Source organism: Narcine bancroftii, chromosome 2, assembly GCF_036971445.1.
Source record: "Narcine bancroftii isolate sNarBan1 chromosome 2, sNarBan1.hap1, whole genome shotgun sequence".
Classification (NCBI taxonomy): Eukaryota; Metazoa; Chordata; class Chondrichthyes; order Torpediniformes; family Narcinidae; genus Narcine; species Narcine bancroftii.
The window spans coordinates 143,304,838-143,318,619 of NC_091470.1; the positions used below are offsets into that span (position 1 = coordinate 143,304,838).

At 47.0% G+C, this 13,782-nt stretch overlaps 1 protein-coding gene across 7 annotated transcripts in view; it reads right to left on the reverse strand.

The window, feature by feature from the left end:
- The window catches only part of agrn (agrin), a 425,017-nt gene that overhangs the window by 212,328 nt on the left and 198,907 nt on the right, over window positions 1–13,782 (reverse strand). The window contains exon 1 of one of the 7 annotated variants that reach the window (XM_069918356.1): window positions 3,435–4,294. The exons of 5 other annotated variants lie outside the window; for them this stretch is intronic. In XM_069918356.1, the coding sequence (XP_069774457.1) occupies window positions 3,435–3,600 (166 nt within the window). In that variant the 5' untranslated portion in view covers window positions 3,601–4,294. Of the gene's footprint in view, window positions 1–3,434; window positions 4,295–13,782 lie in introns of those variants that run through there. One more of the 7 variants, XM_069918358.1, reaches the window with a different exon arrangement.

Genomic DNA, 13,782 nt, shown 5'->3' on the forward strand with positions numbered 1-13,782 from the left:
AATGGTCTAATGGAACACCATCATTCACTAACCAGAGTATCCATCGGCCTCTTAATAATGCACCTTGTGTGGATAGAGTAGAGGCAGGGAGGCAGATTGTCCACACCATAGGTCATTGAGTACATCGACCCCCCCCCCCTTCCCCATCTGTTTCTTGGAAGACATTATCATCAACCCCTCTCCTTCTTGTTTTTGGAAGGAGTTACCATTCCCCTGCAAATCTTCCAGAGAAGGAACCTGCTCACTGGTACCATTGGGATATAGTAAGATGGTAGGACATTACTGGGCCGAGTATTCATATGGGCCAGTTATTGACTTGAATATTTGGGCTCAAATCAAATAGGGAAATCGACATAAGTAATTAACCTGAAAAATAAACACTTTGCATCGGTGAGTGGAATTTCAAAAAATTGCCTTGCTGCTCACTTTTATGGAGTAAATCTACTGTCAAAATGTCACCCTTAACCTACCTACTAAAATGCCCAAAGGAAGAATTGAGAATGAACAAATACGCCCCAGTCTTCTTACTGATATCGAACAAAATATTGACAATCCTGAAAATAAAAAAATGACTGCAGATGCCAGAAAACTAAAATAAAAACATAAAATGCTAGAAATACTCAACTGGTCAGGCAGCATATGGGTTGGAAGAGATTCCAGTTGAGTTCAAATGAAGGGGCTTTTTGACATGAAACATGACATAAAAGTGTTGGAGAAACTCAGCAGGTAATGGTGAATTTCTCCAGCACTTTTGTGTACTGCTCAACAATCACAGCGTCTGTAGACATTCACGTTTAATGGCATAAAACATTAGTTTTGTTTCTCTTCCCTCAGATTTCCAGCATTTTCTGCTTTTTTTAAAAAAAATGACAATTCTATTGATGGGCCAGGAGAGCTGAACATTCCATACAGGATGACCAAAGGTGTCACCACTGGCAGGATAACAGGCCATTCTGGAGACTAGGAGTTGGGTCATCATGCTACAGCAGTAGAGGATATTGGTGCAGTTCTGGCTGCCCAACTGTAGAGACGAGTCACACTCTTTTCTCCCCTCTCTTGTCAGGCAGACGATACAGGTTTGGAAACACAGTGCTCCATATTCAAGGACCGTTTCATTCCTGCTCTCTTAAAACAGAACTCATGTTAATAAAAGTCGATGCCTCGCACCATTAACGCTACCTTTCTCTTTATGCCACGCTCTGCATACGTTGTTATTTTTATGCTGTTGTACAATGTATAGAGATTAATTTGCCAAGATTGAACGCAAATCAGTTTTTCACTGTATCTTGGTAGAAGGGACAATTAAACTGAAACAGGCGCTGAAAAGGTTCAGGAATACATCATCAGTACTGGATTGAGTTAAAAGAGGTTGGGACTTTTCTCCCTGAAGTGTGAGAGGTTGAGGGAAAACCTTACAGAAGTTTATAAAATAATGGGGGCATAGCTAGGATGAATGGTCATAGACGACGTCCCAAGCAAGAGGAATCTAAAATTAGAGGGCATTTGGTTTAAGGTGAGAGAGGAAAGATTAAAGGGGACCTGAGGGGCAGTATTTTTCACACAGTCCATGAAGTAGGTACCATTTCAACATTGAAAACATTAGACAGGAACATGGATAGGAGAGGTTTAGAGCAGTGGCTTTCAAACTTTTTCTTTCCACTCATGTAATCCCTATGCCATAGGGGCTCTGTGATTAGTAAGGAATTGCTTAAGGTGTTATGTGAGTGGAAAGAAAAAGTTTGAAAACCACTGTTTTAATCATAGAAGGAGAAGGTCATTTGACCCTTTGAGCCTGCTCCGCCATTCAACGAGATCATGGCTGATCTTAAAGTTCAGTACCCCGTCCCCGCCTTCTCTCCGTAACCTTTAATACCCTTAACCTGAAGAAATATATCTAATTCCCTCTTAAATATATTTAATGAACCTGCCTCTTCTGCCCTCTGTGGCAATGAATTCCACAGATTCACCACCCTCTGGGTAAAGAAATTCCTCCTCATCTCGGTCCCTAATTGACTCGTTATGTGCACTGTTTCATAATTCCAAAGGAAATGGGTCATTGACAATTTTTCTCAAGCAAAATATTTCAGTAACAATTGGGTTTAGAGCAGTGATTCTCAACCTTCCCTTTCCACTCACATACCACCTTAGGTAATCCCTTACTAATCACAGAGTACCTATGGCATAGGGATTGCTTAAGGTGGGATGTGAGCGGAAAGAAAAAGTTTGAAAGCCACTTGGAGGGATATGGCCCAAATACAGGCAAATGGGACTTGCTCAGATATGCAATTTGAGCATCATAAACAATCATAAAACCATTAGACAAAGCCCCACTGCCTGGAAATCTCCCCATAACCTTTGATGACCTGGCTAATTAAGAACCTATCAATCACTGCCTTAACTACATCGAATGACCCAGCCTCCACAACTGCCTGTGGCAACAAATTCCACCAATTTACCACCCTCTGGCTGAAGAAATCCTATGCATCTCTGTTCTAAGAGGATAGAGTGAAGTCTAGAGAAAACCTCAACCGAAAAATAAATCAATTCTTCCACCGTGGGAAACAACCTTTCTACGTCTTCTCTGCACATGCCTTTCAACATTCAAAATGTTTCATTGAGATCCACTCTCATTCTCCTAAATTACGAGTACAGGCCAAGAGCTGTCAAACATTCCTCATACGATAACCCTTTCCTTCCCGGAATCATCCTTCTGAACCTTCTCTGAACCCTCTGCAATGTCAGCACATCCTTTCTTAAACGCAGCCCAAAACACTCTAAGTGAGGTCTCCCCATGAAGTTGAACCGAAGGACCTGTTTCTATGCTGTGTACCTCAGTGTCTCCATCACCTGTCTCCCTCTGCAGGTATGAAGTCCCCCTTCACCACTGCCGGTCCCAAACATCAGACAATATTAGGTGTCTGTTGTATGACATGGTATCTGATCTGAGTATCTGAGCCAGGATTAAATCTGTTGAGTAAACTTGACTCTATCACCTGTCTCCCTCTGCAGGTATGAAGTCCCCCTTCACCACTGCTGGTCCCAAACATCAGACAATATTAGGTGTCTGTTGTATGACATGGTATCTGATCTGAGTATCTGAGCCAGGATTAAATCTGTTGAGTAAACTTGACTCTATCACCTGTCTCCCTCTGCAGGTATGAAGTCCCCCTTCACCACTGCTGGTCCCAAACATCAGACAATATTACATGTCTGTTGTATGGCATGGTATCTGATCTGAGTATCTTAGATTAAACTTGATAGGACACAGAGAGAACAAGAGGTTATCTGAGCAAGTACAGAAATAAAGCTGTTCACCTGAATAAATAACTGAATACAATGCATGAAAAGTAAATTAATCATCAACAATTCAGCACGACTCAAAGCTGCATTCAGGGTGTGAACAACCTTTGGAAGATCGGAGGATGCCAACCTACAGTTGTGGAGGAAGAGGAGGACGGCGAAGCCCAGCGTGGAGGTTGCCAGCAGGATCAGGCAGATGTTACACGGGATCATGAAGTAGCGCACCACCAGCGACACTTTGTGTTGGTACATCCTGCCCCCTCGGTGGGCAGGCGGGGCCGGGTAGCGACCCCCGGTCATGCTGCCGCTCTTCTCCCGACACCAAGAGAGGGTGGTGGGTGGTGGTGGTGGTGGTGGGGTGGGGGTGGGGGGTGGAGAGGTTGGAGCCTCGGGGCGAGGAACAGCAACTCTTCAGACTCGTCCTTCCCTCCGAGATTCTTCTCGTTTCAGAGCAAACGGCCAAAGCTCATGGAACATCTTCCACCTCCCACTGGCGACGGTTCCTTCGAATCACACGCCGTCCCCTCTCTCGGGAGAAGTCGGAGGTCCGTCTTCATGGTGCTGGCGAGCTCCAGCGACAGGGGCACCCCGCAGCGAGCTGTCCACCAAGCCCCCCTCCTCTCCAGCAGGACCCGTGCGCTGTCAGATCCAGGGGCTTGACCGGGGTCACGGGCTCAGCCCAGTCCAGTCTCAGCGCCCGCAGACTTTCGTCTTTCACTCACAGTCTCAGCCGCCGCTTTCAGTAGCGCGTCACCCCGCCGTGATTTCCCTCCACTGCTCTCATTTACACCGAGACATTGTTTGCATCTCCCAAATGAGAGGCAGGGGTTGACGCCGAGCGCTGAGTCCGTGTGGACCGGGCTGCAGCCCCAGCGCTGTCTCTCTCGCTCCGCGGGACAAGGGCGAGCAGATTTCAGACAGCAAGTTCCACGCCTTGGAGGATCTCACTCACAAACCCCCCCTCAACCGGAGCCCCAGTTCCCGCAGGGCCACTCAAGTTCCAAACGACCCTCTCCCCCTCTGTCCGCCTCGACCTGGACACGGTTCCACCGCAGGAGTCCCGCAGCCCACGCCACTTGGAACACAAGCCGCCGCTTCCACCCCTCTCTCTCTCTCTCTCCCCCCGCCGCCCTGCGCTCAGACAAAGGCGCTGCTGGAAAGGGGAGGGGGGGGGCTTTCAGTCCTGCCCGCACCCCCAGATTCAGCCGCAACGAGGAGCGAGAACCTCCCGGCGTGTTCCCCGGGGCTCAGTCCTTCCCAAGTTGCACGGCCTGGAGTTCCCGCAGCCGAAACGTGCGGACAATTCCCCCTCCTTTGTCCCGAACGAGCAGTGTGCCAGGCGTCGCTGAAAGTCCGCTTCTGTTCTGGGAAAGAGGGTCGGCGGTTCCCCGGAGACGACCAGGATCCAGGGAGAGGGTTCAGGCTGGTGACTGCCTCCCTCCCTCCCTCCCTGATCGCCCACACGCCCGTCCACAGCCAAGAAGCACCAAATTCTGGTCAAGAACTGATTTTTCTCCGGAGGTACGGTAACGCCTGGCACTTTCTACCTGAGAACACCGCGCAGAGAGCTCCCCTAATGCTCTTCTGGTTGATCCATCACCCTCCGCTCCAACCCTTAATTGCAGAGGAGCCCTTTGCTCTTGGAGCATTGGGGTTAGATTTCCCAAAGGAAAACCCCCTACCCTGCTGCATCTCTTTGGATCTGCTCCGTGAGGACCCAGCCTGCTGTGACAAATTTAACATCATAAATTGGGATGGTTGTTACCCGACTGAGCAGGAGCTGACCCCCCACCCCCCGCCACCACCCCCAGCCGTTTCTCACCCTCAGCCACCCTTCCCCTTCAATCTCTTCCCCTCTCCCATCTCCACGTCCAGTGCCCCATCATCTTGGTCATTCCAGCATTGTTTTACATTCGCTATCTCTCTTCCCCACCCCTCCACGATTCTCTTCATGGACCCTGCCTGACCTGTCCCCAGCCTCCTTGTTGAGTTGAACGTTTATTGTCATATACCCGAGCACAATGTACAGATGCCCTGAAATTCTTACTCGCTGCTGCCACAATCCAGCAAACGACAATAATGTTAATTAAATTACAATATGCCAAGATACAAAAAAATTATAAATATCAAAGGATAAACTGTTCCAGTTGTGCAGTAAACACACACAACGCTGGAGAAATTCAACAGGTCAAACAGCAATGATAAAAAAAAACCTTTTGGGCTTGAGCCCTTCATCAGGGTATGGAAAAATGTCTGCAGGTTTTTGAAAAAAAGAATAGGGGGTGGTGTGGTCGAAAAGGCAGGTGATAGGTGGAAAAGGGAGGGAGGGGACAGCAGCGATCAAGGGGAGGGGAGATGGCCTTGTGTACTGTCCCACCAAGACCACCTGCAAATTGGAGGCACACCTGATTTTCGGTCTGGGCACTCTCCAGCCAGATGGCATGAACACTGACTTTTCCAATTTCTGCTAACCTACTCTCTGCTTCCCCCTCCCCTCCCCTTTTTCAGTTCTCCCTCCCTTTATTGACCTAGCCCTTCCTCCTCCTCCCCTTGATCGCTGCTGTCCCCTCCCTCCCTTCTCCTGCCTTTGCGACCACTCCTCCTCCCCTACTGTTTTGCTCAGATACCTGCTGATATTTTCTTGTACCCTGAGAAGGTCTTCTGGCTCCTCCATCTGAAGGCAGCAGTGAGAAGACATTGTGATCAGGGTGATGTTGGCTTCCATCTTGAGGCAACACCTTACAGACATCCTCAGTGGATGAGGGAGAGTGGTGGACAGTGCCGTGATGGACATGGTCAGCTTTGCCAGTTTCCACAGCCTTCCGCATTCCTGGGCACTCGTGTTTGCTGCTCAGGAGTTTAGAAGCTGAGAGACCCACTGAGCACTAAACATGACACCTAGCACTTGGGCAGGTCCACATTTAAGATAATGGCCTATTCACTTTCCCTTGGCCCCAATGGGAATGAACTTAGCACTTGGGACCCACACAGGAACACAGATCTGTTGGTATTCACACAGTTAAACAGAACAGGCCCTTCAGCACCTGCATCCATGCTGACTGTCAAGTACCAATCTAAGCCAGTCCCATATAACAGCACATCAGGTGAAGCCCACAGTGCCTTGGTGATTCATATGTTCTTCTTAAGTGCTCTGAGAATCTGTCCCTGTCACCTTCTCAGGCAGTGAGTTCAAGATTCCAAACATCCTCTGGGTGAAAAAATCCCTCTAATTGAACTGTTAATTGTCATTTAAAACAAAGAACAGTACAAGCTATTCGGCCCTCGGCGTTGTGCCAACCTACCAAAAAAAATCCTAAACCCTTCCTATCTCGTAACCCTTTTTTTTCATCTATGAGTCTGTCCAAGAGTCACTTATATTCCCTTAATGCTCCAGCCTCCACCATTACCTCCCCTGGCAAGGCATTCCAGCACCCACAACTCTGTAAAAAAACCTACCCCTGACATCTCCCCCTAAACTTCCCTCCCTTCACTTGATACAGATGTTCTTCTGGGGATGCTGTTCCTGCCCAAGATTCAGTGAAAATGCTATCAAACAAGTTAAACCATACTTAAGTAGAGCAGTTAGAGTCTGGTCGACCAAAATTAAACAAAGGTGCTGAATTTTGTGCCACTGGGAAAAGGTTCAGTTAAATCAGAGCAAGGGCAGCCTCGTTTTATGAGAGGTCCTTTCGACAGCCAGATAATTGTGCGGAAGGAACTTCAATGAACATTAACAAAACAAAGGAGATGATTTGTGGACTTCAGGAGGGGGAAATCAGGTGAACACAAACCAGTTCTCACTGAGGGGTCAGCAGAGGAGAAGGTCAAGAGCTTCAAATTCCTGGGTGTCAACATCTCCGAGGATCTGTCCTGGAGCCTCCATGTCGATGCAATCACGTGGAAGGCTCGCCAGAGGCTATACTTGGTGAGGAGTTCGAGAAGATTCAGTGCATCACCTCAGACTCTTGCAAATATCTGCAGATGGGCATTCAGGCTGGTGGCATCCCAGTCTGGTATGGAGGTACCAATGCAAAAATATATATCCAGATGGTTGCTAACTTGGGCACCATTCTTCACTCCATCTACGACATCTACAAGAGGAGGTGTCCTCAAGGACCACACCACCCAGGTCATACTCTGCAAGGTTCAGGAGCCAGAAGACGAACACTCAGCAGCACAAGGACAGCTTCTTCCCCTCTGCCGTCAGTTTCCTGAATGGACAATGAACCACTTTTATTTATTTTGAAGTGTGCTTTATAGAATGTTTACACTGTGATACTGCCGCAAATCCACAAATTTTGTGACATGTTCATGATATATTTTATTTCTGATGTTGATTTTGGCCATGGTATTGCACCGGTTATAGTCCGTACCCTTGGCTGTCCCCTGAGAAAGTGAGTGTGAGCCCCTATTTGAACCTCTGCAGTGTATGTAGTGAGAAAAAGTTTCTGGGAGGAGTGGTGATAGATTGCCATGTCGGGCTGGTGGTGTGTTGTGGAGAGGGAACCAGCAGAGAATGATGCTCCCATGTGTCTGCTGCCATTGCAGATGGTAGAAGCTGTCAGTGTTTGTAGGTAGTCAGATTCCTGGAGAGGTATCTGCAGTGCATCTTGTGGATGGTGCAGCCATTGACTTTTGTGTTTGTAACGACTCATCTGGATCTGAGGAAGAAGTTCCTTTATGGGACACTAACAGACATTCTTTCAGATTTCAGGTTTATTGTCAGAGTATATACATGACATCACAGACAACTCAGATTCCCTTTTCTGGGAGGCGCAGCTGAATTACCACTTATTGGTAGCGCAAAAAACTACGCAAACAAATTGAGAAATGTAAATAAAAGACTGCAATACAGAGAGGAGAATAAAACAAAGTGCAAAAGTAAAGCTGAGTTGGTTGTTGAGGCGTCTGATGGTGGAGGGGGAGCAGCCGTTCCTGAACCTGGTGGTATGAGTCTTGTGGCTCCTATACCTCTTTCCTGATGGTAGCAGTGAGTAGAGACGTGTGCTGGGTGGGGTGGATCTTTAATGATTACCGCTGTTCTCTGACGGCAGTGCTCCTTGTCGATGCTCTCGATGGTGAGGAGTGTTTTACCGGTGATGTCCTCAGCTGTGTCCACTATCTTTTGCAGGGCTTTACGCTCAGGGGTATTGGTGTCCCCATCCCAGATCGTGATGCAGCCGGTCAGCTGTAGAAATTTGCCAGGGTTTCCGCTGTCACACCTCATTTGCAGACTTCATTGTGAACCTCCATACGCATCTTTTCTACACATTCCAAATCACCACCCTGCCTCTCTCTCACCAGATGAATGGTGGCAACTCAACTAAATTAATTTATCAGACAGCAGCAAAATCAAAATGAATATCTGACCACAGAGTGACCAGGAGGGAGCAAACAGCTTGACCCATCGACCTGAACCTGGATGCACGGTTGACAGCGGAAAGTTGCAATAGTGAGGAGCATCTTTAAAATTCAAGCAACCTTCCTTGGATTTACTTTGAACCCGATTTTCTGCTCCCTGAACATCACCCTTCACAGATCCATTAGTGAAGAGTAATGATAACTCTGTAAGATTACCGGAGATCAGGCATCTGAAATCCATGTCTGATGACTTGAAACACCTACAGATCCACTTAGCCTGTGACCCCAGGGCAGACCGAAGCTGAGGGCTCAGCAGGTGTCGATTTTCAAACAACACGAAAGTCCTAAAAAGCTGCATTAAATAAGTCAAAAAAAGAGCCGCCCACCCCATCTGTTTAATTGCTGGACAGCACCACAATCTGCTAAAAGGGGGAATAACCATTAAGAATACCATTGGGATTACAAAGGCCCAATTCTGCTCTCTCCTAAGTGCACATCAGCTGTTTGCATTGTGAACTGTAGGTCTGTCCGAGCATTCAACGACACAGTTTTGTCACTGGGTCATTGTAACCGAGGTGCCATCATTGTCAAATCCATCATTTCAAGGACAAACAGTGCTGAGATGCTCTTGAAGATGCATCTTGGGGGCGTTTTTACCCATATGCAAATGTACAACGATCGGCCTCTTTTCTAAAGGCTGCCAGATCACACAGATGTTCAATGAAGATCTGGATGGTAAATTGTTTAAACCATCTATAGCTAGGCTGAAGGTGCTCTCCCCTCATGAAGCTGTCATCGCGGTTTCAAGTTCTGTTCCAGAAGGCTAATTATTAGGCGTTCCAGGCAAAAATGAGAGTGCTGAACTGACTGCAGAAGCACAAACGGCAATGAGAAAGCGTACAGGAGGGAGATAGATCAGCTTGTTGAATGGTGTAACAGAAACAACCTTGCGCACGGTATCAGCAAAACCAAGGAGATGATTGTGGACTTCAGGAGGAAGTCTGGGGAACACGACCCAGTCCTCATCGAGGGTTCAGTAGTGGAGAAGGTCAAAAACTTCAAATTCCTGGGTGTCAACATCTCTGAGGATCTGGCCTGGAACCTCCACATTGATGCAATTACAAATTAAGCTCACCAGCGGCTATACTTCGTGAGGTGTTTGAGGAGATTTGGAATGTCAGTGAGGACTCTTGTAAACCTCTACAGGTGGACCATTGCTGGTTGCATCAGTGCCTGGTACGGAGGCACCAATTCTCAGGACAAGAATAAACTCCAGAGGGTTGTTAACTCAGCCTGCGACATTACAGGCACCAGAATTCTTTCCATCGAGGACAGCTCCATGAGGCAGTCTTAAAAAATCAGTCCCCACCCTCAAGGACCCCCACCACCCAGGCCATGTCCTCTTCACTCTGCTACGATCGGGAAAAATGTACAGGAGTATGAGCACTCAGTGGCACAAGGACAGCTTCTTCCCCTCCGCCATCAGATTCCTGAATAATCAGCGAACCAACGACACTGCCTTACTTTTCGTGCATATCTTTTACATAGTAATGTTGTAAGATCGTTATACTATGAATGTTTGCTCTATGATGTTGCTGCAAAACACTGAATTTCATGACTTGCTCATGACAACAGATACTGATCTGAAGAGGTGCTGCTCTGTGAATATTAGGCCAAGTCCCTATTATCTCCTGTAGGTGGGTGTGAAAGATCCTTCGCAACCAACAAACGATCCCAGACCCAAAATGTTCATTGTTGCTCTCTCTCCATGGATGCTGCCCAGCCCCAACTTAAGATTTCTTTTCCATTATTTCAGAATCACAGCGTAGACTCTTCGTCTTTTGGAAGTTTCGAAACAGGTAGCACCTCCCGGATTTCTCTTGGAGCCAGCTCACTGAGGCAACCAAGAAGACGGGACCCCAATGCCTCTCCTCTCTAAGGATTCTGAGGAGATTTGACATGCTGTCGAATATTCTATCAAACTTCCACAGGTGTACCGTGGAAAGGGGAACAAACATCACATCACAGCCTGGTCTGGCCATTCGACAGCCCAGGAATGCAGAAAGCGACAAAAAGAGCCAGGTCCATCACAGGCTCTGACCTCCCATCCAGTACAGATTCTATGTGAGACTACGCCTCTAGAAGGCAGCCAACATTATCAGGGACCCCACCCCCTTCGTCCTCAGCACAACCTCTTCTCATTGCTCCCTTCGGGCAGAAGGTACAGAAGCCTGATGACCAGCACAAGAACAGTCTTATTAGGCTCTTGAACCTCCTCGCACTCCCCTAACCACGAACTACTCCAGCATCACAAAAGACCAGCCTGCACCATTGAGGCACCTTGGGTTTTTTTTTCTCATACTAACCACAACTAAACATTTATTATGCATCCATTTTTATACTAATTATCTCTTTTCTGACTGTGGAAATTTAAGGATTTAATGTATACGATTGTAGCTTTTTTAAAAACCGAAAATACCTCTTTGGCTGCAGCAAGAATAATAGGACACGTGTGCCTTGTAATTATGTATATGATAATAAACTCATTACCGTTATCAAATTTGGAACGTGCTAGGGCTGTTGATTGTGGGACCTAGTTGTGCATAAATGGCTGCCTGTTTACATGAGACTGATACACACTTATCGGAGACACGTCATTGTAAAGCAGCTTGGGGCGTCAGGTGGTTTGGAAAGGTGTCCTTTTTTTTCCATCATTGCTGCAGGGGCTTCTGCTTGAATGCAGGTCAAGCCTTTGGGATGAAAGATTCCTATCACTGCCACCTGCAAGGACTTACACGGAGAGGTGCACTGAGTGTCTCAACACAGTGTCCCAGGGGCACAAGACTACAACTCCTGCTCACACGATAGGGTGCAAATACAGCAGGAATTTAATAGCCCGCTCTTTGATTTATTCAAGGCAAGCATTTCTGGCTCATTCCTCAACAACACACATGTCTGACTGGGCAAAGAGAACATATTTCCATCTCTGAGGCACTTTCGTGAACTAACATATTCAGGTGGGAATCAAAACCAATTTCAAAAGTTGATCACCTCTGGTTTTAACAAGTCTCTGGTTATCCAAGACTCTCTTATGTACAAGACACTGTCTGTTTATTTATTTATTTATTTGTAGAGATGGAACACTTGTCTGAAATATGTATGTGTGTTATGTCTGGTGGTTTTGCACCAAGGACCAGAGAACATTGTTTCATCAGGTTGTACTTCTACAATTAGATGACAATAAACTTGACTTGGTAACAAGCCCTTCATTCATCAATTCCACACCGCCAAGCCAGCACCTCATATACTCCCATTGGATTCTCCCCACATTCCCATAACTCCTCCCCAGATTCGAACATCTACACAGTTGGAGCAATTTACACTGGCCTGATTCACATACCAGACACACCGTGAGGACATCGGAGGAAACCAGGGTACCCGGAGAGAAGATGCAGTAACAGGGAGAACATGCAAACTCCACACAGACAGCACCTGAGGTCAGGATTTAACCCAGATCCACAGGAACTGAGAGGCAGCGGCTCTACTTAAAACTCTCACAAGACCAAAACTTTCCCATTGTTGCAGTAAGAGCCACTCAACAGAGCAACGCATTCAACTTTCTTCCCTCCCCTCACCAGCCAAACTCCCGTTCCTCAATACTCCAGATTATTGTACAAATTGTCAAAATCTTGTTCTTCTGGACTTTGCAGCTCATACACCAATGGTGTCAAAACTAAGCTAACAGTCACCGACTTCTTCCACGTCTATGGGACTTATGACCTTTTTTCTTTACGTACAAATATTTATGGAATTTCTGTTTAGCCTGGATGTGACCAAATGGTGAAATTATAAGATGGAGCACTTATCAGTTTGGGGAACGATATGCAAGGTGTGTGAACAGTGGCTGAAGGGAAGGCATTGCTCTGGTCTAACATTGCACACAAAGTCACAGAGGATTCATTGGCAAAAGGCTAATGGTTCTCACGCCAGAGGTAAGGAGAGGAATGTTATTTTCTGTGATTGATGCAGTCGTTACTGTGCAGGGCTGGCAGGTAGACAGAGCTTTGCCAGCTCCTCCAGCCGCCTTTCAGGCCAATCTATAAATTGCTGACAGGAACCCATTCGGGAGGTGGGAATCAGGTTCTGTGCCTTTTCTCACCTGCGATGGAATTGGTTGTTAATTGACCTCACTGAACGGAGGCTGGCAGGCACAGCAAGCACTCAGACTGCTGCAGGAGGTGGCCAAGTGATTAACCCTTGCACTGCTATTACACACAGGGTACATGGATGTAACGAATGCTTCTCGTGAAGTCCTGCACCATTTCAAGGAGACGGACGGACACTCAAGATCTCTTAATGGTCTTCCTTTTGCTCCTCTCTTGTTTTGACAGTGGGGCTGTATTTCTAGCACCCTTTGTGGGCCTTTAGAGGACAAAGGAAGTACTTTTTTGGTGTATTTCTGTGCACCCAACACTAAAGATCTTGTATCTCGAGCAATTTTGAAATCTTGACACAGTAAGAACTCAGATAAACTTGGTTTCTTCTTTAACAGAGGGTTTGAAATAAAATATCGGCCAGAATAATGGGAGTATCCTGCTGCACTTCCTCAACTGCACAATCATAAGCATGGAAACACACCCTTCGGCCCACTGAGCCCATCCTGACCATCTATCCTATTTACACCACTTCCATTCCCCTCAACTCCACCAGCTAGTTATTTCACCTACTCACTATAGTCAATTTACAATGGTCAGTTGCACGTTTTTGGGAGATGAGGAAATCAGAGGATCTGGGAGATGGGTTGGGGGTGGAAGGGAATCCCACGCAATCATGGGGGGACGTGAAAACTCCACACAGGCAGCACTGGAGGTCAGGATCACTAACCTGTAACCATACCCCGTTGCAAGATCTCAGCTGTCACGGGTAGAAACAGAAGGGGCATTCAGTGTAGCGTCTCATCCACAGGATTGTGCCTCTTATGATGCAGACCCTCCGCATTATGCGCCATCATTCCAACCCAGATGTCTGATCAGGTAGACCTAACCCTTGACTCCAAATGTTGGGAGTTTAAGACCTATTTCCAAGGCTAAAGCACAAAAAACAGGCTTCCCCATAGACTCC